Below are 26,418 nucleotides of genomic sequence, written 5' to 3' on the forward strand. Positions count from 1 at the left end.
CTCTGGTTATTCGGGACACGTGTCACATTGATATATTGTGTCATCCATTATCGCCCTCTTATAGCAGACTTTGCACCTCTTTTGACTTTTTCCCTTGTTGCCAGTTTGGGGAACTTCTCCTGGAAAGTGTTGCCCTGGTACGATGCGTGTGGGCTCGCTTCCAGAAGTACTGGGTGCCCCCCCTTCTTGGTCCCTAAAGATTAGGTTCTTGATAATCACCTCTTGAAATTCCAGGAAAGTTCCCGTCTGGCCTGCACATCGACGTAGCACGTACGCATTGTACAATGCCATCTGTATGATGTGCCCGGCCAGCTTCTTATACCACACCGCATGGCGCTGTAGGGCTTCAGGGCTTGATCTTACAAGTCCACACCTCCCATGTGCCTATTGTAGTCCAGGATGCAGTCTGGTTTGGGGGTGGCCTTTCCTTCATATATCCTAAACCTGTAGGTATACCCGGATGCACTCTCGCAGCTTATACATCTTCACGCCATACCTTGCCCTCTTACCCGGCAGGTACTCGCGGAATTGAACCCTCCCTTTAAAATGTACCAGGGACTCATCAATAGAAATACACTTCTCGGGGGTGAATGCTTGGGAAAACCGGGCACTGGAACAGTCTAATAGGGGTCTCCGTTTATACAAACGGTCAAAACTGGGGTCATCTCGGGGTGGGCACGGCTTATTATCAGTAGAATGTAAGAAGCGAAGTATTGCCTCATTTATTTATTTTTTTAGGTTCCAGTTCAGTTCTGAAGTTGCTTTGAGGGGCCCATATATTAGAAACCCCTATCAAATACCCCATTTTAGAAACTAAACCCCTCAAAGTATTCACAACAGCATTTAGAAAGTTTATGAACCCTTTAGGTGTTTCACAAAAATTTAGAGCAAAGTAGAGGTGAAATTTACATTTTGTTTTTGTCAGAAAATCCTCTTTATACCATTTTTTTTATAACACAAAAGGATTTATCAGTGAAACGCAACTCAATACTTATTGCCCAGATTCTGCAGTTTTGAGAAATATCCCACATGTGGCCCTAGTGCAGTAATGGACTGAAGCGCCGGCCTCCGAAGCAAAGGAGCACCTAGTGGATTTTGAGGCCTCCTTTTTATTAGGCACCATGTACGGTTTGAAGAGGTCTTGTGGTGCCAAAACATTGGGAACCCCCCAAAAGTGACCCCATTTTGGAAACTAGACCCTTTGAGGAATCCATTGTAGTTTTCTTGGGGTGCATGCAGCTTTTTGATCAATTTTTATTCTATTTTTAGGTGGCGTGGTGACTAAAAAACAGCAATTGTACGATTGTTTTTTTTTTTTCGTTTTTTTTTACAGCGTTCACCGTGCGCTATAAATGACATATTCACTTTATTCTGCGGGGCGATACGATTACGGTGATACCAGATGTTTATAGTTTTTTTTATGTCTTATGGCGTTTGCACAATAAAATACGTTTTGTAAACAATCATTCACTTTTTGTGTTACCTTATTCTAAGAGCCAGAACTTTTTTATTTTTCAATCAATAAAGCCGTGCGAGGACTTATTTTTTGCGTAACGAACTGTAGTTTCGATTAGTACCATTTTTAGGTACATGCGACTTTTTGATCTCTTTTTATTCCATTTTTTGGGAGGTGAAGTGACCAAAGAATTGTGATTGTGGTTCGGTTTATTATTATTTTATTTTACGGCGTTCACCGTGCGGGATAAATAATGAAATAATTTTGTAGTTCAGGCCGTTACGGACGCGGCGATACCAATTATGTATAGTTTATTTGTTTGTTTATATATTTTTATTAATAATAAAGGACTGATAAGGGAAAAAGGGGGATTTTTACTTTTATTACTATTAAATCTTTTATTTTCTTATTTTTACACATCTTTTTTTAACTTTTTTTTAACTTTATTACTTTGTCCCACTAGGGGACATGAGGGCAGGAGGCCCTGATCGCTATTCTAATACACTGCACTACATGCGTAGTGCAGTGTATTAGAACTGTCAGCTACTCACTGACAGCAATCATAGTGGGTCCTGACGTTGTCAGGACCCACTAGGCTTCCGTCTATGGCATAGCCGGACGCCATTGTTTGGTGTCCGGTTGCCATAGTCACCATGGCCGGCCGCTATCGCGTAGCAGGCCGGCGATGGCAGCTTAACCCCTAAAAAGCTGCGATCTCTATAGAACGCGGCTTTTAAGGGGTTAATCAGCGGGGACACAGCGATCAGTCCCCGCTGTAGGAGCTGTGACAGCTGCTGAACAAGACAGCAGCGTCACAGCTCCTGTATGTGTCGGGAGGACGGCCAAAACGGCCGTTACTCCCGAGATGTACTATTACGGCATGGAGCGCGAACGATACAGCTGCCATGACGTAATAGTACGTCAAGGAGCGGGAAGGGGTTAAGCTTACTGGTCTATAATTACCCGGGGAAGACCTAGAGCCCTTTCTGAACATAGGCACCACATTTGCCCTGCACCAGTCCCTTGGGACTATACCAGCCACTAAAGAATCTCTAAATATTATGAAGAGGGGGACAGAAATAACTGAACTAAGCTCTTTAAGAACTCTCGGGTGTAACCCATCTGGTCCCGGGGCCTTGTGCACATTTATTTTATTTTATTTAGCTTGGACCATATCTACATTCAGCCAATTCAGTATATCAACTTATATATTAACAGCACTGGCACTGGCTATATCAGCTGCTCTTTCTTATGTTGAATATACAGAGCTAAAGAACCAATTTAGTAACTCTGCCTATAGAACCCATTTAGTAACTCTGCCTTCTCTTGATACCCTGTGACCAGCTCCCCATTACCGCTATCTAAGGGTCCTACATGTTCAGACTAGGGTTTTTTTTGCATTTATATTCTTGAAACATTTTTGCGGATGTGTTTTACTATCATTGGCCACCTGCCTTTCATTTTGTATTTTTGCTAATTTTATTACATTTTTACAGATTTTATTACGCTCTTTATAAATTTAAAAAGTCTACAGATGTACCCTCAGATTTGTATTTTTCAAATGCCCTTTTTTTGTCAGGTATTGCCCTTTTTACAGAAGGTGTAAGCCATGTGGGGTTTAATTTTAGTCGTTTATACTTGTTACCTATACGAATAAATTTTGCACTATAATTACCCAAAGTAGATTTGAAAATCTCCCATTTATAATTTGTACCATTATTTGACATTAGTTCTTCCCAGTCTATATCCTGAATCGCAGCCCTCATCCTGGGGAACTTGGACTTCTTAAAATTAAGTGTTTTTGCCCTCCCAGCGGGTGTTTGTTTTTTACAGTATAGGTAAAATTTAACTATTTTGTGATCACTGTTACCAAGGTTTTCACAAACATTGACATTCCCAACAAGCTCTGCATTATAAGAAATGACCAGATCCAACAGAGCTTCACCTAGTCGGATCTTCCACAAACTGGCCCAAAATTTTTTCCTGCAACAGGTTTAGGAAATGTCTCCCCTTTGCAGTTGAAGCCGAACCAGGACGCCAATTAATATCCCAGTAATTAAAATCTCCCATTATAACTACTGTACCATCTATTTGTATAGCTGACCTTCCATCTCCTCAGTTATCTTGGGGGGTCTATAGATTACACCACAAGGTTTCAACCTCCTCACAGTCTTCACCCACTAATGTCTCTTTCACACTCGCCTTCATATCGCTTCTCACATACAGACATACACCACCACCTTTCCTATTTGTCCTGTCTTTCGGAAACCGTGTAAAGCCCTGTAGATTTACATCCCAGTCATGTGAAGAGTCTAGCCATGTTTCAGCAACACCAACTATATCTATATTTTCTTTAAGTATCAAGGCTTCCAGCTCCCCCATTTTACTTGCTAGGCTTCTGGCATTTGTAAACATACACTTTAACTTGCCTTTCAGTTTTTCACTTTCATTATCAGAAAATTGATTAGACATTATTTGGGCATTTTTATTTTCATTTTCATTGCTGTTTTGTAACAAAAGGATCTCCCTATCCTGTTCAGATCTAGTTTTATATTAAATGCTATGGAAACCTTTGAAAGGCGAATCTTTTTTTTTTACTAAAAAGGTGTATCCCTGTGATTGGTGCAACTTTACAAATACTTTTTATTAAAAATTAGTTTTACTTTTTTTAGATACAGCTGCTCTGTATTCTCTATACAGAGCAGCTGTATCTAACGCTATTCACTGAATCCGGCAGCAGTATCTAAAAAAGTATTTGCTTTTCCGCTGAAAATAATGCAACAGCTGCTATTTGTTACGGGTTTTACCTCCAGATTGTGTTCAATGGGGAAAATCTGCAACAAAAAAGCAGCGATTACACAAATACAATGGACATGTTGCGGATTAAAAAACAACACCGCTGGTCAATTTCGGAGTTTTTCCGCTTAGCATTTACACAGCGTGTGGATGAGGTTTCTTCAAATCTGTTGCAGAAAATCTGCAGTATTTACGCTATGTGTGAACTCATCCTAACAGTCTCTCATCTCTTGGGTAAGGTGTTGATTTATTAGTGCTAGAGAAATGTGCTTACAGATTTTAGGGTTAAAACACACACTGCATATTTTGCAAGTAAAAAAAAACGGTTATTCCTTCTCCATTCCTCCGATGGGTCACCTTTTAAGTGACTGTTGACTAATCTATCTATGATAATTCTGGTCCTTCTATATACAACTTTTGGTCTGTTTGGTACATAGGGGGCAAGATTACATTTTTTAAAGTATGCCAATAGTTTCCCAATATCTTTTTTTACTTTTGTATCTATTTTTTTTAAATTATTTCTGAGGCTTTTTTCCTATTAATTAATCTCGATCTATTATTTTAACTTCTTCTAACGCCTTGTCTAATAAGGCTGGGGAATAGTTACGGTTTCTTTCCAAAAAAAAGGCAGTCTGTGTTTCAATGTCCTTTGTAAGATTAAAATTTTTTCTTATTTGTAAAAACAGATTTCAGTTTTCACGTATGTGTGCCTTTGACCTGGAAGACATTCTGGTCAAGGCTTTTTCATTGGTTGCCATTAATCCCAGAATCATACCCCTGACAAAGCTGGAATGAGTGAAACTAGTTGGGTTGATTCTAGAACGTACTTGATCCTGTGAGATTACGTGCTTTGAAACAAAGTTATCTAGTACATTTTAGTTAATAAATGCACAAAGATAGATTTAATAAAGATTCTACCAAGTGACTTTTTTTCCTTATTTTATAAATTCCTCCTCATCACAGCAATGAAGTTCATCTAAGAATGTCAGGACTGAGGATTTTAATCACTTGGCTGGTGTTTCCCAGTCTTCCGTGTTTTTTAATACAGTACAGCTTGTGTGTATATGCGCGCGGTGTGTGTGCATATGTGTATATATATAGATATATATATATATACACACACACACACACAGACACACACACACACACACACACACACACACACACACACATATATATACAGTACATACCCGCACAGTAAAATCCCTGGTATTCTGGATTATGTCACAGGGCCTGTGGATAGTAATAATGTCACGAGGGCTGCCGTGGATGGTGCGAACCCACTGTCAACAGGGGATTTGACGTAGTGTTAAACCAGGGAGTGAAGTCTAAAAGGACCCCAAGTATTCACCTTTTCACCCCTATACAGGGATCTGCACTTCACTGCTGGCCAAGCCCAGGTCGCTGTTGCGAGAGTAGTCTCCCCAAGTTACGGCCAATGTAAACAGATGCAGTACTAAAATCGGCAGACAGTATACAGGGTCAGGTATAGCAATGATTAGGGTAGGCAGCAAACGACACTCATGGTTTGTCTAGGAAAAGGTCAGAGCAGGGGGCAGAGGTTTGTCACGGGCCACTAGGAAGAGGTCGGGGCAGGCGGCAGATAAGGATAGTCGAAGGTAGAGTCAGAGTCAAACACAGGAATTCCAAACAGATGATTAGCAGAGAATCACTAGCAAGCTAGAAGGAACCAGATTGCACAGGCAATGAATTAAACCAGGGAGCATCCCTTCATACCCTGGTAAAGCTGGGTGAATGATTAGGCGTGCACTGACCCTTTAAGAATAAGAAGGTCAGCGCGCGGGGCCAGGAGCCAAAGGACGACGTGGAGAGGTAAGTATATGGCGCAGCAGGGAGCGGCAGCTGTTACATAAATCTAAAATTATAAGAGAAGATCTTTGCTAGTCTTTGACGAGTTTGCGTTCTGTTGGACAGGCTTTCAAATATATGGATTATAATGGCCATATACAATAGATGAACATAAGATAAACCAGTCAATTTAGTCATAATCAGATGACAATGGGGAATCCCTGAAGTCTCTGACAGCAGTCATATAGAGAAAGAAGGATCAGGCATGTTGAAAGCCAACTGACTCATCTAATATTTCCCCAGGAGATACGCCGCTGTCAGTAGTGTCTGGCAGCGGCTTATCCTCCTCTTCCCAATTAGATAAATCTACGCTCGGCCTAATAGAGTGTTAATGTTTTATCAGGAGGATCGAGAGAGATGTGTTTGAGACTTAAGGCCCTTTTACACTGGGCAATTATCGGGCAGACAAGCATTCATAGAACTCTCGTTGCCGATAATTGCCCTGTGTAAACAGGGCAGCGATCAGCAGATAAACAAGCAAACGCTTATTCATCTGCTGATCGTATTGTTTTAAAAAACTGAAATATTATCGTTGTCGGCAGCATATCTCCATAATAACGTGTGGGGACGAGCGATCAGAGTAACGAGCGCTCGTCCCCATACATAGCTGCTTGTGACAGGAGCAAACGAGCACCGATCACCGAGCTGTCTCATAGATCTGCTCTCGTTACACCGGCCAAAATTGGCCAGTGTAATAGAGCCTTTAGTACTGACATACAATACAAGGTTGAGGCTATGCGCCTAACAAAATCCAGGTCTCTAGATAGCGTGTAGGGTAAAGGTAACCTGTTATTTTCTTTCTCTTTGCCTACCAGCGAGGTAAGTTAGTTTAGCCAGTAGATAGCTTTTTGTTTGCATGGGACATTACATAAAAATATGTACAGTATATTGTATTAAAGCATATAAATTAAAGGGAGAATAAGCAGGCTGATTTAACAGGAAGAAAGAAACTTACGGTTTATATGGTCCATATAATAAACACCAATTTGCTGATCGTAAACCATTTCCCAGCCCAAAGGCAGTTCATTCCCAACACAGTCCGCAAATGTTAAAGGCTTTGTTATCCTGGAAAGAAAAAAATATATAGATTTATTAGACCTATTCAGTGATGAATTGTGCCTGGAAAGAACATAGCGGGTAAGCAATAATTGTAATTTACTGTAAACAGAGACCAATATAGTTTTGTTTTTTTTTACTCTATTTCTTAAACTTAGGAAACTGGCGGGATTTGTGTTTTTAGGATTTTACTGTGAGCTCAAACCTCCTTCTTAAAAAGGAACACAAAACCATAATAAATGTACAAAAAATAAAGGCAATACCAGCAATTCTACCCTTAATCTCCTCTGTTCCTTTGATCCTATTTTGGCCCTTATTGTAATTATTCTGAGAAATACATAAAGAAATCTTCTTTGTGTGTCCCATGAGATCAGTCATTTCCTCCTCCTACTCCTCACAATCCTGTGTCTGGCTGTAAGACAACTGACTGGAGCAGGAGCCTCCCCCTTTTGCCCTGTCTACAGTAGGACAAAAAGATTGTCGATCCCTGCCATCGTTTCCAAACCTCGTCCTTTCAGACGTTCACCAGCCGAAAATGGAACAAATCAGCGGGAAATAAACCCCTGTGTTCTCTGCAGGATTCTACAAAACTGTGTTTGTTTGTTTTAGGAACATGTAGAAAATCATGCAGAATGACAAAGTGTGAGAAGGTTTATCTCCTGTTTACTTTTATCATAAATATCTAGGTTTAGTGTTCCTTTATAGGGGATGTCTCATTAAGACAACCCTTGTCTATATGCCCTATAAGGGCATGTAAACGTCAAAGAGGGGGTCCACTACTCGGGATCACCCTCTATGAGCCAGAAGGCCCCCCAGACTTCTCACTCTTCCCACCCCATGCATGCACATAACACTAGTAATACTGAGAACACTGTGCTCACTTTCAGCTACTTGCCCCTGCTTTCTGCTCCAAGTGCGGTAGAAAGAAGTTAAACTGGAGCAGAGAGCTGTCAGTATTAACATCATTATGTGCATAGTGCTTGCAGGGGGTGAAAGAGCAGGAAGTCCCTGAGGTAAAGCTTCAGCCAATAGCAGCAGAGCAGGAAGTGACGTCACAGAGGGGGGATCTTTTTGGCAACTTTCCCTTTTACAGCCCAGTAACATGCAGCCATTTTGTTTTTTCATGTAGTGTTAAGGACCTATAGTGTACAGAGCAACTTGGAAACTTGCATTTGAGAGACCAGAGTGAAAGAATTAACAGCCCTACTATGTTACACGGCCCTAGTAGCTCCATTTCCCGAATTATAAAAAAAGAGTGCTTCACTGTAAATGCATCCAAATATTTACGGTCGATCTGCCAAAAATTTAGTTTTTTATGAATCCATTTAAATGAAACCTTGAAAAATGTAACTGTATGCCTAGAAATGTACACATTTGCAACCCTTTAAATTTGCAGTATACCTGTAGGTTTTGTTTTTTTATATATTTTTTTTAATGTACACCACAACTGTATGGCATAAATATGATGTGAACATAGCCGTAACAAAACATTTTAGTTCTATATTTTTAAGGTACTTTTTTTTTTTTTAAGCCAAACAAGGATGACATTATGCATATAAAAATGAAATAGTAAAATATAGTAAAGTATATAGTAGATAGCAAAATATAGAATATAAGTTCTAAAAATAAAAGTTCTACTATGCAGAATGCTACATTCCAATGACTGTTTATGTTTAGAATCAAGCTGCTTGTAACACGCTCGGCAGCCACATGCCACTTCCTCGGATGATTGCTATTTTTACATCTTCAGTTTTATTATAAGATTAAAGTGCTCGATTTTTCTTTCAGATGTAACATAAATAAATCTGGCGTAAAAAGCTTAGTTCCGTTAGCTATTTCTAGGACGTGATTTGGGAGTTTGGCAAAACAAACTAATTAACAGCTGTTTGTAAAATTAGATAAACAGGCTTTATATATGCCGGGACTCTGTTTAATTTTTACATCTGTCACTCAGTGCTACGTCTATACTTGCATGTACTTTCCCAGGCCCTTAGAAATACAACTTGTACAGAACTGACCCCTGTCCCAAACATCTGACGAAGTTGAGAATTCTGGCGTAAAATGGTAACAGAAACAAAGTGAAATCTGCTTTCCCTGAGGAATGAATGATATACAGAACCATATTGTGACACTGTATTTGTGAAGCCACTAAAAAGTTGTATCACACCAAATGCACATAAAGAATAAAACGTCATATGAAATAACGTCACTTAAAGAGAACCTTTCACCTGCCCATACATGGGCAGCTGAGTGCAGCATGTAATAGGCACTGCTCCACAACGCTTGTCTCACTTTCACTTTTTTTTTCTATCCTCCTCTATTTAGATATAGGTGCTGTTATATTTGGCACCCAATATGTAAATAACCCCTTGAACTGTCAATGGGGCGTGTAAATGGCATGGGGGTGTTACTTATCGCTGTGACACTGTCCAATCAGCTACGGACAGGTTCACAGCGGATTCATTCACTGTCTGACAATAGGTGGAGAGGCGATAGCGTGTGCATGCGTGCACAGCTCCGCCGCCGCCACAGAACAGAAGAGGAGGAGAAGAAGGTGAATTCTTCTTCTTCTTCTGCTCTGTGGCGGCGGGAATATCGTCGGTAACGGTGTCTGAGCTGTGCGTGCGGGTGCGAATGCACGCTCTCACTCATCAGCTCTCTGCAGCCAAGGACGTCAAGACTGTGTGATTGCGCGCACGCTCTCCTCTCTCCAGCTCGTCAGACAGCGAGGGAAGCCGCTGTGACACTGTCCGTAGCTTATTGGACAGTGTCAAAGCGATAAGTAACACACCCCTATGCCATTTACACGCCCCATTGACAGTTCAGGGGGTTATTTACATATCGGGCCCCAAATATAACAGCACCGATATCAAAGTAACAGAGGAGGCTAGAAATAAAATTTAAAGTGAGACAAGATTTGTGCAGCAGTGCCTATTACATGGTGCACTCAGCTGCACATATATGGGTAGGTGAAAAGTGCTCTTTAAACAATGCGAAGAACAAGAAACACAAGATCTTCTGATATAGATACATGTGAGAAGATAACATTGGTAAAGTCTGTGATCTCGGAACCATCACTGATTTCCAGAAAAAAAAGGCCTGTTTAGAGAGCTCAAATCCCTTTGGCCACTGCTCAGAGATTTCGGTTACAGGAAATCTGACACAACTTTCTAATTAAATTACTATTGGGATAAATAGAAGTGTGCTTAGAATGCAGTGTCAGATTTCCTGTAACAGAAATCTTGGAGCTTTGCCCAAGGGGTTTAATTGGGGTGTGCTGCCGACACATTCAGATCTACAACATAGGAGCATGGAGATCAACATGTGTCAACCATAGCGGAGGCCAATGCTGTTATACAACAGCCTAAACATATTCCGGCCACTGCTTAAAAAGCAGTTATAAGTTATAACCATACTTTTTTATAAATCACTACCACATGTAAATAAGTGTAACTTTGTACTGTATCCTATTAGTGAAACGTGGCCTCTTCCACACCTTCCTGCGGTCTGTAATCTCCCTTTTCCTACATGGAGGCTCTCTTTAAGGGTAAATTCACATGTGGCAGATTTGTTTCAGAAATTTCTGCGACTGTCCCATGTATCTAAATGCAATTTCTGCAACAAATCTGCCACGTGTAAACATACCCTAAATGTTCATAAGCCTCCTCAGTCACCAAAAAAAATATCAGTCTTGTGTAAAACAGTAAATAGTAGATAGGGAGGAGGGGGATGCTGCTGACGGTTCTCACTCAATGTTTCAACAAAGCAGAGTAGTAATCTCACACCAGGATGCTAAATGTGGCACATCTGCTAGACAGACACTTTTCTCTTCCTCAGGCCACCACTGTGATAATTTTGGCGCATCTTCTGCGTGCCTTGTCAAGTTTTAAGCGGCCTAAATTTAAGACCGTAATAATAAATCTGGCCCATTTTTCTGGCCACAGGTATCTAAGGAGTAATTGGGAATTTTATTGTTTGTAATTATAGGTGCGTATAACAAACAGTAGTTTAAATAATTTTCATTAGGGAGTCTAAAAGGTCTTACTAATGGATAAATACAATGGGAAACCAGTTTCTGCTGGAGTTACCCTTTAAAGGCTATGTAAACCTTTGAGCACATTTTTTTTTCTTCTTATAAACAACATATTGGAGGATTTCAGACTTTTTCATTGGTTTTTATTAAAAAATATTTGTACTTTTTGAGATACAGCTTCTATGTATCCTGGATACATAAAAGCTGTATCTTGTGCTCAAACCCAAATCCTTTAGGTCAACAGGAATGCACCGCATGGTAAACTACGTAAAAAAAACACTAGGAAGCAACGCCAAAATTGCAGTTTTCTGTTTTTCCCAACTTACAAAAAAAAAAAAAAAAAGCGATCAAATAGTCATATACCCCAAAATGGTACCACTGAAAACAAAACTCATCCTGCAAAAGTCAAGGCCTCATACTGCTCCGTCGATGGAAAAATAAAAAAGGGTTATGGCTCCATGGTGACAAAGACAAATAAATATTTTATTTTTTTATGTTTATTTTTTACTTTTGCACAATAAAAACACTTAAAAAGAAATTAACTATAAATTTGATATCGCCGTATTTGTACTGACCCACAGAATAAAGTTAATATGCCATTTTTAGTTGTGAACATCGTAAAAATTAAACCCAAAAAACAATGGTGGAATTGCTGTTTTGTTACAACCCCACCCCCTAAAAAAAAAACAAAAAAAATCCCAACAACTTGAAAAAAACACAAAATGGTGCTATTAAAAATACACCTCCGCCCATAAAAATCAAAACCTCACATAGCTATGTCAACCGAAAAACCAAAAATAGTTATGGCTCTTGGAATGCAACGATGAAGAATTTTTTAAAAATGTCAGCATTCTGAAGGCACATAATATCCCCCGTCCTTCAAGAGCTAATGGCTATGTACACCTTTAAAATGTTATTTTATTTTTTAAATAAAAATGTCTTTGTGTGTTCTGTGCAATTTTGAAAAACTTTTTATTGAAAATTATTTTTACTTTATGAGATACAGCTGCTTTGTTTACTGTACACAGAGCAGCTGTATCGCGCGCTGAGACCTGAATCCATCAGGTCAGCGGCACTGACGGATTCAGTGTCAGGTCTCTAAGGCCCCATTCACATCGCGTTTGTGCTATCCGCCGGGCGTATATGTTTTTAAACACTAAAAATAGTATTGAAACGTATAGATCAGCGTATACATAGACTATAGTGTGTCAAAGATAGACCAAAATAGCATCCGTTTGGTCTATGTTTGTCATGGTTTACATTGGGATATTGTTTTTTAAAAGTACTGAAAAGCGTAGTCTGCTACGCTATTCTGTACTTCCAAAAAAAGGTATACGTGACGGAACGTTTTTCTTAGCATTGATCTCAATGGATGAAGTATGCAAACGTAATGCTATACGTTTTTAAGTACTGTAAATCTAACCGTTTTTGGTTTTTTTCTATCATTGTCCCCTTTAGAAAAACACATTTGTTTTTAGGTAAAATACAGACAGAAACGTGTACGGACGTATGAGTATACACTAAACGTAAGCGCTATAAAAAAACAAAACAGACGTAAACAGAAAATGGTACACGTTTGTATAGGTTTTCAATGGTCTACGTTTTTATAAAAAAATGTAGACGCTCGGCGGATAGCACAAACGGGATGTGAATGGGGCCTAACATGCAGGATCCATGATCCACGATCATATCTAAGTTATGAACTTCAATGTGATCGGTAAATATGGTTGTCACGATACCAGAATTTGGACTTCTGTACCGATACCTTGTGTAGTATTGCGATTTTCGACACCAAAACGATGCTTTGCCAACAGTAATAAAAAAAAAGTTCTTACATTTTCTGATGTGAGGCGCGTGGTGATGAATTTTGAATGTACCTCACATTAATAGTATTTAACCCCATCATGTTTCTCAGTCACAATTGACAACATTGGGATAATGTGTAAAGGTGCATGATGGGGTTAATTACTATTAATGTGAGGCACATGGAGGTTAAATTCATCACACCTCGTGCCTTACATTAATAAGTGAAAGAAAGAAGTTTTTATTGTATTTCTTTTATAGCGTACGCATCATAAATGATGCAAAAAAAATTGTTGTGCAGGTTATTACGGCCGCGCCAATACCGAATATGTGTATATTTTATATATTGGGACTTGTACACTGTATGTGTATTTTTATTACTTTGTTTTACTTTTTTCTTTTTAAACTTTAATGTACTGGCATATATCTATGTGCCAGTACAGTAGCCTGTGCACGGATAGTACACAGGCAGTTGTTCGGACATACCCAAGTATGCCCTAAGAACAGGAAATATGGTAAGGTAGCCCTGGGGTCCATCAATGGACCCTGGGCTCTCTGCCCATATATGGTATTTTCCTCAATCACGTCACAGGGAAGCATCACAGGGATTCCCTGTGACGCGATCCAAGGGGCATCCTCCCTTCTCATTTTCCCCTTGACTGCTGCAGTCAACTTTGATCGCAGCGCTCAAGGGAATAGTGGCGGAGATGAGAGGTTTCTCTCAACTCCACAGTAAGGGTATATGCACACGATAACTGCATTTACGTCTGAAATTACGGAGCTGTTTTCAGGAGAAAACAGCTCCTGAATTTCAGACGTAAATGCATGCAGCGGCATTTTTCGCCGCGTCTTTTATGGACGTAATTTGGAGCTGTTCTTCATTGAAGTCAATGAAAAATGGCTTCAATTACGTCCCAAGAAGTGTCCTGCACTTCTTTGACGAGGCTCTTATTTTACGCGCCGTCTTTCGACAGCGACGCGTAAAATGACAGGTCGTCGGCCCAGTACATCGTAAGACCCATTGAAAGTAATGGGCAGATGTTTGCCGACGTATTGGAGGCGTCTTTTCAGACGTAATTCGAGGCGTAAAACGCCTCCATTACGTCTGAAAATAGGTCGTGTGAACCCAGCCTTAGAGCCGGGCTGCGGCTGCGTAATACAGCCATTGCCCCGCTCCTGACAGGAAGTGCGTGTGCAGTCAGCATGAGGTGATGTGGCCGGTGCTGCACTAATGAGCGGCGGTTCAGGCACTGAAGACAGAACATGGGGGTGTATAGCAGTGCGCCCGCCATGTTTGGTCTTCAGTGCCGCTGCTCATTAGTGCAGCGCTGGTCGCATCACCTCATGCTCGACGTTTCGATGTATCGTGCATTCCTAATCGGTGATGGCTCGATCCTGCGTGTCAGAGAAACGCAGGACCCGCTGTCACTGAACTCGTCAGTCACACTCACCTGACCGATACAGGTTTCAGTGCTAGATACAGCTGTACTGTATACAGGATACAAAGGAGCTGTATCTCAAAAAGTAAAAATAATTTTTAATAAAAAGTATTTAGAAAGTTGCACAAAACACATGGATAGACATTTTTATCTAAAAAAAAACAACAAACGATTAAAAAAGGGGTACATAGCCTTTAGTTTTGAAGGACGTGGGCTATTATGTACCTTCAGGACACAGCAATTTTTTACAAAATTTTCATCATTGCATTCCAAGAGCCATAACTTTTTTATTTTTATTTAAAAAAAACAAAAAAAACAAACGATATCAAAAGTTGTACATAGCCTTCAAAGATATCACAGGTGTCAGTGGTGCAGTATAGAATCACAGCTGCCAAAAGCTGGCCATACACACAAAAAAAAGGTGCCCGAACCTGCCGATATATGTTTGGGGATTTCGCGACGGCAGATGTCAGGCAATAAAAGGATTGAGCCTATTGGGTTTTAACATGCCCGACACATTGTTCCTGCCGAGAAAAGCCACTTCCTGAGGTGTATGTTAGCAGTCTCTCTCATTGAAAAACCATTAATGTGTGCATGCTTATGGTGAAATCAGGAGGAAAAGTTGTTGGCTGAACTAGCGTTTGTCCGACAGCCATCTATATGGCCAGCTCAAGATTTGGAAAAATACTCTACAGAATAGGTGTTTAACTGGTACCTGGTTATGTACTACAGAAAACAAATAATGATCTGTGCATGTAAACACTCAGGCCCCATGCAAACAACAGTAAAATCGCACGTAATTATGGACCGCAATTACGGACCCATTCATTTCTAGGACCGACTGACACCTTCCCGACATGTCATAATTTTTTATTTTACGGACCGTGCTCCTATACTTTATAATGGGAGCGTGGCCTGTAAAAACGGCCGGCTGTCCGCGACCGGCCGTGCCCGTAATTACTGGTCGTAAATATGGGCACGATCGTGTGCATGAAGCCTCAGCATTTCATCATTCTGCCAAAATGGATAAATTCTACCAAAATAATTAGAGTTTAAGGACTCAACTATGCAATCTGACAAGAACACAGCATTTACATGCCATATGCTGGCATACCAAATTTGAGAGTCCTGTGTTCATCTATATGAATAGTCTGCCCATGTAGAAAAGCTGATACTATAAATATCTTTCATAAGTTGTGATACCGGCTTCATTTATGGAAAAAAAAAGTGTATAAAATAAAATATGCAGTAAAGCAGAACATATGTTATTGTGTACTGAGCAATTATGTTGAATATTATGCAACAATGTCAAGTATGTGTGGAAAGCGGCATGAATATTTCATGAAGTATAATGAGGTTGTTCCTTCTAAACAGGTAAAACTAGACTTTCTCCTTTCCACTGATTCTACTATGAATTATTTACAATGGCATGTGGTTATGTCAGTTATGTGCTTTCATGAAACTAAAAGGTAACATTCCCCGGCCTATCATTCCGTAAACACTTCACCACATAACTATCATGGATTCTTTTCCTCCACTGAACTTTTCAGATTTTGCCTCAAATCATAAAGGCCAAACGACACAAGGTCAAATAAGGTCAGTAATGGCACAATGATGCATATAATTACGTTAGATCATGACATAGTTTTGGGTGAAATGTTAAGGAATGTGCGCAATACTTCTGTAAATTATTTCCAGACTTCCTTCTGCAGATCTGACCAGTCCTTAGGAGTAGGGAAAGAAATCTTTTACGTCAGGAAATATGATAAAAATTTAACAATGTATGGTCTTAGTTCCACAAACTTCTACATATTGCAGTTTAATTCTTCCCTTATTTAAAAAGGTTGTCCCATCAGACATCATAGAAGGGGGCTCATCTGCTCAAAACCCCATCTACTAACCAGAGCAGAGACCCAACACTGCTCATTTTGCAGGTACGTCAATTGGGGAAAAGGCTACATAAACAAAAAAATGCAAGTGATAGGGTATGAATTAAAGGGTTTTTCTGGGATTTATAAATATTACTACATAAATGGGACAAACACGTGAGGGATAGGTAATACTGCGGTTGAGTAAAGGGGTTCCCTGAGTTTCTGTAACATATAGGCTGGAATCACACAAGCACATTACGTCCGTAATGGACGGAACGTAATTCGGCCACTAATCCCGGACCGAACACACTGCAGGGAGCCGGGCTCCTAGCATCATAGTTATGTACGATGCTAAAAGTCCCTGAACTACTGTCCCGTACTGAAAACATGATTACAGTACGGGACAGTTGTCCTGCAGCGAGGCAGGGACTCCTAGCATCGTACATAACTATGATGCTAGGAGCCCGGCTCCCTGCACTGTGTTCGGTCCGGGATTAGTGGCCGAATTACGTGCCGTCCATTACGGACGTAATGTGCTCGTGTGATTCCAGCCATATTGTTTAGTAATTTAGTCTTCTAACTTTATTTAGTCTTCTAACTTTATTTATAAAAACTCAGAGAACAACGTAAGGATACAGATTCCCTGGGCTAGTTTTTCACATGACAGCCATAAATAACGCTGAACTTCATGGATACAGGTAAAAAACACATGTGGACTGGTGGTCTATGCCAATGGATCTCAAACCACGGGTCATGAATCAGATGCAACATTTGGCAATCTATGTTCTAAAAGACTACACAAGCTTGATTCAGTCAAATTAAGTGTAGTGTACTGTGCGGACATTTGAAGCATTTATGCCCATAAATCTTTTTGAATTTCCAGAGTTTCCAAGTTCTTGGGTATCTTATTTCCAATGAATTGGTAGAATTCCAATCAATTCCATCTATGAATACAGGGCTCAGTGTTAGGTCTTCCTAACTGGAAGGCTACTGTGGCTCAATGGTATTATAAGAATTGTATTTACTTTTCTGGAGGTTGAAAAAAGAACAGTATTGTGACAGGGACAACCATTTCGAAACTTAAAGGGACGTGTAAATTAATAGAATAACTTCTGTACATTCTTATATATGTATATTTTGTATCTCCAACATCAGGTGTCTAGACATTTAGAAATTCCACCAAGAATCATCTTTTGATCCTGTACATTTGCATCACAGGTAGGTGCAGTCATGGTGTATTAATGGGATTGTCTATATCCGTTACATTTCAATAATGAATGTGAGAGTTAGTTACATTCCATTGATGACCCATTATCGGGATGGGTCAGGACCCTAGTGCCTGCATTGGAACAGTTCACACATATCATTAAATTATTTTTAAGTCATCCTCCTTAAATTTGCCGGCCTTAGGCCGCGTTCACACGGGGCGGATACTCTGCATAAAAGCGCTGCAGGGAATTCCGGGCGAAAAAGCGCACCAAACTGTGGTGCAGTTTTTCGCCCGGAATGTCCTCTGCGGAAAACTGCTGCATTAACCGGCCTGCTAGCAGTCCGGCCTCCTGGGATAACGTTTCATCCCTGGAGACCTGTGATTAGCTGCAGCGGCGATCACATGAGATGAAGCTTTATCCCAGGAGGCCAGCCCATCCATGTGACCGCCGCTACAGCCTGTGATTGGCTGCAGCGGCGGTCACACGGGATGAAGTGTCATCCCAGGAGGCCGGCTTGAAGGAAGAAACACAGACTCCTAGGTAAGTATGGTGTTTTTTTTTTTATTCAGAGTTGCGTTTTTTGCAGCAGAATCGCTGCGAACCCGCCGCAAAAAACGATGCTATTTTTTGCGGGTTTTACCTCCTCATTGAATTCAATGGGGAAAATCCTCAGCAAATATGCAGCGATTACGCAAATACACAATTGACATGCTGCAGAATAAAATTCGGCAACACAGGTCCATTTCTGAGCATTTTTTCCGCTCAGTATTTACGTGTGGATGAGATTTGTTCAAGCTCATCCACTTTGCTGCTACTGTATTCTGCTGCGATTTTTCCGACCGCAATTCTGGACGAAAAAAGACTGGACAAGCCCTTATGGTTTAGAAGTAGCACAGGAGCAAAAAGTGATATTTTTGTGGCACCCCCTATTCCCCATGAAGGTTATCAATTCCTCTTGCCCACAGAAGAACTAGTTCAAAGATAAAAAGCAATAGAATTCATGGCCATGTTTGGATCATACCATATATATCAAAAGAATCATTGTTCTAAATTAGGGCGGGTTCACACATGGCGGAATTGCACTTAAATTCCGCTGCGGACACTCCGCAGCGTTAATCCGCAGCGGAGCCGTTTCTACATTGACTTTCACTTTAATTTAGCAGTGTTCGTTTACACGATGCGTACAATTCCGCTGCGGAGCATAGGCTGCGGAGCGGAATTTGGTGTCCGCAGCATGCTCTGTCTGTTGCGGAGCAGTGGCGGACTCATGGCGGAATTTCTCCATTGACTTCAATGGAGATTCAAAGTTCCGCAATGAAGTCCGCAGCTGTCATGCACATGTCATGTGTGCTGCGGATGCGTCTTGCTTTTTTTACTTGACATTTCTTCATTCTGGCTGGACCTATGTATTTCTAGGTCTACAGCCAGACTGAGGAAGTCAATGGGGCTCCCGTAATGACGGGAGCGTTGCTAGGAGACGTCAGTAAATAGTCACTGTCCAGGGTGCTGAAAGAGTTAAGCGATCGGCAGTAACTGTTTCTGCACCCGGGACAGTGACTACCGATCTCAATATACATGTATCTGTAAAAAAACATATAAGTTCATACTTACCGAGAACTCCCTGTTTCTGTCTCCAGTCCGGCCTCCCAGGATGACGTTTCAGTGTAAGTGACGGCTGCAGCCAATCACAGGCCAAGCACAGGCTGCAGCGGTCACATGGACTGGCGCGTCATCCAGGGAGGTCGGGCTGGATGCCGAAGGAGGGACGCGTCATAAAGACAACGGGCGGTAAGTATGAATTTCTTTTACTTTCACTAGGGAAAGTGCTGTCCCTTCTCTCTATCCTGCACTGATAGGGAGAAGGGAAGCACTTTTCCCGCAGTCCGCAGCAGCTAGTCCGCATCAATTTTCTGCACATTTTGTGCAGATCCGCAGCCGTAATCCGCAACCCGGATTAGGTGCGGCATTGATGCGGACAGTTGCGGAGGAATTCCGCCATGTGTGGTCATGCCCTTATTTAAGCCATATAACAGGTTGAACACTGTTTTTTTACAGTACTTCATGTGACTTATTTTTATAAAGTAGTGATCTATAAGAACCAGTGATTATGTAATAATATAGGATACTCAGATAGTGTTACTGCATAGTTATATAATGCAGGCTTAGTGCGTCAGCAGCAGATACTTATGTGATACTTTGTAATTGAAACAATACAGTGACTAATTAAGTCTAATTAGTTACACACTGGAAAGATTTCCTCCCAGTCCTATCATACTTTTTTGGATGTTGAAAAAAAAATACTATATCTAGCAAACAGTATGAATGAGCTTTCAGCCAAGGCTATGCGTTTGGACGCTGGGTGAAAATCTTTGGATGGTAAAGCTTCCCCCTCATAAAGACAAGCCTTATAAATATGCCCTATTAGGGCATATTGATGTCAGAGGCGCACCCTCCCACAGGGATCCCCTTTAAGAGCTAGAGCAGGAGCCACTAATGTAGGAGTACCCATACACATTATATGAAAGTCAGTAAAACTCGCAGATTTCTGCTGTAACAGCCAACTTTGTAATGTGTTTAGAAGGATCAGGCATGTTGCATTTCAATACCCGATCCTTTATTTTCATGGTAGATAAGTGTTGTTGTCTGTAGCAGATTCGAAGTCCAGTGGATGAAACGATCTGGCAGGATGGTGATAATAGCAAGAGTAGTCTAGTAAGAGTCCAGGTTTGGTACACAGATAAGCAGCAACAGTTTGTAGCGTGAGGCAGAGACATGATCAGGAAACAATCCAAGTTCAGTACACAAATAAGCAGCAACAGTTTGTAAGGAGGCAGCAAGGAACTAGACTAGAGGCACAAAGCTCAATAGTCTGGCAAGGAGGAAGCGCAAGTGCCGGGCTTATATAGGAAGCCAAAAGGATGAGAATTATCATGTCAAGAGGCAAGAAACAAGCAGTCAAACATCCCTGACAGCTTAAAGGGGTTATCCAGAAAACAAAAATGTTCTCTTAAACACTTATTCAATACATAAGAAATCACTTTGTAATATACTTTATATTTAGTTTCCCAAACATGCAGTCTGTTGGCACTGCGGTCACATGATCAATTCTTTCTGTAGTTTTCCTGTTCGTGATGACGCGCCGACACCGCTACACGTGACATTGAAGTTCTCCCTCATTCACTGGTGTCGGCACATCATTCACCATGTGACCAAAAGGGGCTGTAGCTGATTAAAAAACCCAGCCCCCTGCATCAATACCTCATTGCGCCTGTGCAGGGTCTAAGTGATGTCGGGAATCCTCCATGTTCATTCTGCACTATGGCCGGGGATTCCGGTACCATAGAAGCCACTAACATCACTGAATAGTGTCATCAGTGACTTCTCCAGCAGCAAAATGCATGAAGAAAGTCGTCCGCCACAAGGGCGGTGGGCTTCGGCACTAACAAGGATTCAATGGATGCTAACAAGAAGTTTTACCTCAGACATCTTCTATTTCTTCTGTGGAGGTAAAAGTCTGAAAGAAATGTGGCACATTCAGGATAGAAAGGGCAGAGGAATGAAGGAGGAAGGGCAGAGGGATTTCTTGTGGGCGGAGATAACTTTGATAAGAGTAAACAAAAGCATCATGGGACATGTAGGATAAGAACTAAAGAATAACTCAATGTCCCGCCTAGAACCAGGAAGTAATACAGCATGTAAGCTGAGAGAACGATCTAATGGTAGGAACTTTGAGTTATTTTTTGGGATAAAAATAATATAAATTGAGTGTAGATCAATGCTATAGGTGTTTGGTGCATTTATTTTTTAATGTTGGTGGATAACCACTTTAATAAGAAGAGCCACTGCCTGGGACACAGGAGTTTCTGGGCTCGAATACGGACAATAAACCCCATTGAAAACACAGGTTCTGTCAGACACGGCACATCCATTTATGAAGGGGGCTGTTGAATGGATGTACCAGTGACAATCAGCTGATTGTTGGATTGACTATCTTTAGGACTATCTTTAGAGAAGGGGTTGTCTCAAGAACTCTACAGTTTTGTGAAAGTAAGCAGGAGATTTGGTGGCCTATATAACAAAAAAAAAATGGAGCTACGACACCTATAAAAATATATTGTGAAATTAGTCAGGACAGAGTTTTGAACTGATGTATATTAAAACTGAAATAAAACAATTGCCATATTTTAACAGTTGCCTATCCTACTGAAGATCGCCCAGAAAGACAATCAGCCCCCTAAGTGTGAAGTCCAAAGTCAATAAATTGTAACATTAAATATGGTATTACAGTGTTTTTTTTAAATGGTTATCGTTCATTTCTCTGAACCTTTAACATGTTTTGCTTTATCAGAGACTTTGTATTAAAACAATGGAAGACTATCAGGTGGCTGAATAAAAGAAACTCTACTATAAATCATATCAGCTTGTCTAGTAAAAGGTCTGCTTTATACGATTTTTTTTGTAAAATATTACTGCAAAGTGTTATAAACCATAGAATGAAACATGGAAAATATGTCAAACATTCACTGAATACTGTATGTACATTCTGGCTGAGTGACTTGTAAACCCAGCCATTTATAGCCTGAGTTCACATAAGGCCAACCATTGAACCCGGACAGGATCCCACACCTTAGTAAATCAGCTTATGGAAGGGAAAACAACACAGGGTTGTCAACTTACGCATTTTTTTCCGGTCTGACGGTATAAAATCAATGTCGATATTTATGAGGTGTAGCAGCTGCTGATTTTAATGTATTTACCATTGGGCAAATAAAGTCTAGACATGAGTTCCTGAATTCCATTTCGTACATTTCTATATTATTTTTTCAAGAGAACAGTAGAAAAACCTGCTTCTTAACATAAATATTAGTGGCAAACACCTTCCCTTCAGTCAAATCCGTATCTTGTGCTCACATCCCTTACTGTATGCCAAGTTATTAACAAATGCAAATACTCCCAGACAGCACTTTTGGGTTATGCCATTAGTAGAGTACTTACATATTGCATTTATTTTGATATTTTTGTGTTTGTGACAATTCCGTTTTTTTTTTTAGAAAGGTTCCTTCTCGCTAAGATGAATACAGTAGGTCTTGCTGGGACCCCTAGCAATAAACTGTAATCTGTGGCTGAAACCAGCAGCAAGTATTCAATTCCACTGCAGCAGGACCACAGAGGAAATTAAGTATTACACAGTTCCCATTGAAATTTAAGGGTAAGGCATAGACATGCCGGGACATGCTGCTCTCCATTCTGGCAAATTGAAGAGTGCCCTGAACGGGGAACCCCTCACCACCCCTTCCCTATCAAATCAGAATTCACTAATAGGGGGGTTAAAAATAGATTTTATAAACCAGACGCCCTATTTAAACTCTAGAAACTTGTAGACATTGCAATAACTGACTCGTGTTTAATGGGGTTTTCTGGTTTTATGTACATACTGTAAATTCCCTGTATAATGAAAAACGGATTGAACAGGGATACTGTACTATACATTAGTCGGGTCAGTAACGTTCACGTTCTAGTAGATCTGTTGGATTTTTCACTGCAGGTTTAGCAAAAGTTAAAGTCTAAACAGTTTAATTATAAACCTAGAGAGGAAAAAAAATGTGATCTTCGTTATTCATGCATGTTTCCAGAGATTTAGCATTTGTGAAATGTACATCATCAGCACATAGCAATGTGATAGAACAACGCAACAAACATGGTCATGTTAACCCCTTCGTGTCCAGCCTATTTTTATGTTTTTCATTCATTTTTCATTTTATGTTTTTCATTGAAAGAGCTGTAACTTTTTTGTTTTTTGCGTTGACATAGCTGTATTAGGTCTTGTTTTTTGCAGGACAAGTTGAATTTTTTAATAGCGCCATTTTGGGGTACATAGAGTTTATTGATTAGCTTTTATTAGCTTTTTTTTTGGGGGGGGGGGAGAGAGAAAAAATAACAAGCAATTTTGCCACACTTTTTTGCGTCCTAAATTTACGCAGTTTACCTTGTGGTATAAAACAACACAATAACTTTATTCAGCGGGTTGTTACAATTGCAAAGATACCAAATGTATATCGATTTTGTATGTTTTACTACTTTTACACAGTAAAAACACTTTTTTCAAAATTATTTGTTTTTGTGTCTTCATATTTCCATAACTTTTTATTTTTCTGCCAATGCAGCTGTATCAGGGTTTGTTTTTTGCGGGACGACTTGTAGATTTTATTTGTCCCATTTTTGAGTAGATGCGACTTTTTGAATCACTTTTTATCCCATTTTTTTTTTAAGGCAGGATTCATAGAAAACAGCAATTGTTGCATTGTTTTTTTATCTATTTTTTACGGCGTTCACTGTGCGGGTTAAATAATGTAATAACCTTATAGTTGGGGGTTGTTACAGACCAAATATGTGTGACTTAACTTTCTTTTGTTTTTTTAACCCCTTCGCGAACTCGGACGTGCCAATACATCCGGGTGCGGGGGGTGATGTTTGGAGCGTGGGTGTCGGCTGTATTTTACAGCGGACACCCGGGACTAACATCCGGGAGCAGCGATCGCGCTGTTCCTGGCTGTTTAACACCTCAAATGCTGCGGTCAATCGCAACCGTAGCATCTGAGGCGTTGAAAAGAGGGGACAGCCCCCTCTGACAGCTCATCGTCGTCGTCCCCGCAGTGAGATTCGGGGGTGACAACTGTTGTTATGGCAGCCCAGGGGCCTAATGAAGGCCCCTAGGACTGCCTTCACTCTGCCTATGTTAAGACCTGCCTGTGGCAGGGCTTAACAAATGCCTGTAAAAATGACAATATACTGCAATACGTCAGTCCCTAGAGGGGCTAATAAAGTGAGTGTGAAAAAATTTTTAGTAAAGAAAAAAAAATAATAATATTAAAAAGTTCAAAAAACCACCCTTTCCAATTTTACCCCTAAAGTAATGTAAAATATAAAAAAAAATAAACAAAATTGGTATCGCTGCGTCCGTAAAAGTCTGAACTATTACAATATAGCATTATTTAATGTGCCCGGTGTACGCTATATAAAAATAAAAGCGTAAAACACCAAAATCGCAGTTTTTTGGTCAATTTAGCTCTAAAAATTTTTTTGATAAAAAGTGATCAAAAAGTTCTACGTACCAAAAAAATGGTACCGATAAAAACTACAGCTCGTCCCACAAAAAATAAGCCCTCACACCACTCTATTGATAAAAAAAGTTATGGCTCTTGGAATGTGGGGAGTGAAAAACTAATATCAAAAATAAAAAAAGGGCTTCGTCCCGAAGGAGTTAATAATACAGCTTTTTGTAATGGGAAAAAGTGGGTTTTTCATTTTTTCTTCCACTTATTTTTTTTTAATTAACTTTATTAAACTTTTTTTCAACTTTTTTTACTAGTCCTACTAGGGGACTTCACTATGCGATCGTCCGATCGCTTTTATAATACACTGCAACACTTTTTTATTGCAGTGTATTAGTGCCTGTCCGTGTAAAACATTTGAGATTTGCTGCAGGTTTTACCTCTCCATTGAATGCAATGGGGAAAACCCCAACAGAAAACCAGCAATTCCGCAGCATAAGCGGACATGCTGCTTATCAAAAAAATTAATCGCAAGTCAATTTATGAACTTTTTTTTAGCCAATTTTGCATGCAGTGTGTGGATGAGAGAGTTTCATCCACTCTGCTGCTACTGTTTTACGCTGCAGATTTTCTGCAATGAAATACGTTGCAGAAAATCTGCATTATTTACGCTACATGTGAACATGGCCTTATAGATAACTTTCCATTGACTGCTTTTGAAATCACACATTACAGAAGCATTAAACCTAGATATTAATTATGATGGTTAAGTCTGTGTTCACACGTCATAAAATCTGATAACATTCTCGCTCTATGCATGTGAATAGGACTTTTATAAACAGTTCACATGTTCCAGAAAAATCCAGGCGGATTTTTGTCCACGCCGCTGAAAAAAAAAATCATCTTTGAGAAGAATGAGCATTTTGATTCTTCTCGTGTATTCCGCACAGAAAAGGCCACAGATTATTCCCATTCAAATGGGGATAATCCTCGCGTGGATCCGTGACACATCAACTGCAGATCCGCAGCAGCAATCCGAGTGTCAGTGAATCCTCTTGTAAATACACGTCTGATTTGCCATGGGCAAATCCATTATATGCAAACAAAGCCTTTATGGCATGGCCACACGTGGCGGATTTCCTCCGCAACTGTCCGCATCAATGCCGCACCTAATCCGGGTTGCGGATTACGGCTGCGGATCTGCCCAAAATGTGCAGAAAATTGATGCGGACTAGCTGCTGCGGACTGCGGGAAAAGTGCTTCCCTTCTCCCTATCAGTGCAGGATAGAGAGAAGGGACAGCACTTTCCCTAGTGAAAGTAAACTAATTTCATACTTACCGGCCGTTGTCTTGGTGACGCGTCCCTCTTTCGGCATCCAGCCCGACCTCCCTGGATGACGCGCCAGTCCATGTGACCGCTGCAGCCTGTGCTTGGCCTGTGATTGGCTGCAGCCGTCACTTAGACTGAAACGTCATCCTGGGAGGCCGGACTGGAGACAGAAGCAGGGAGTTCTCGGTAAGTATGAACTTCTATTTTTTTTACAGGTTGCTGTATATTGGGATCGGTAGTCACTGTCCAGGGTGCAGAAACAGTTACTGCCGATCGCTTAACTCTTTCAGCACCCTGGACAGTGACTATTTACAGACGTCTCCTAGCAACGCTCCCGTCATTACGGGAGCCCCATTGACTTCCTCAGTCTGGCTGTAGACCTAGAAATACATAGGTCCAGCCAGAATGAAGAAATGTCAAGTTAAAAAAGCAAGACGCATCCGCAGCACACATAACATGTGCATGACAGCTGCAGACTTCATTGCGGAAATTAGAATCTCCA

The 26,418-nt window shown here is 40.5% G+C and overlaps 1 protein-coding gene across 1 annotated transcript in view; it reads right to left on the minus strand.

Annotated features, from left to right (window-relative positions):
- Positions 1 to 26,418, minus strand: part of WWC3 (WWC family member 3) — a 174,170-nt gene that overhangs the window by 79,621 nt on the left and 68,131 nt on the right. The window contains exon 2 of the mRNA XM_075853971.1: positions 7,077 to 7,186. Coding sequence (XP_075710086.1) covers positions 7,077 to 7,186 — 110 coding nt within the window. The remainder of the gene's footprint in view (positions 1 to 7,076; positions 7,187 to 26,418) is intronic.

This window comes from Rhinoderma darwinii, chromosome 2 (assembly GCF_050947455.1).
Source record: "Rhinoderma darwinii isolate aRhiDar2 chromosome 2, aRhiDar2.hap1, whole genome shotgun sequence".
NCBI lineage: Eukaryota > Metazoa > Chordata > Amphibia > Anura > Rhinodermatidae > Rhinoderma > Rhinoderma darwinii.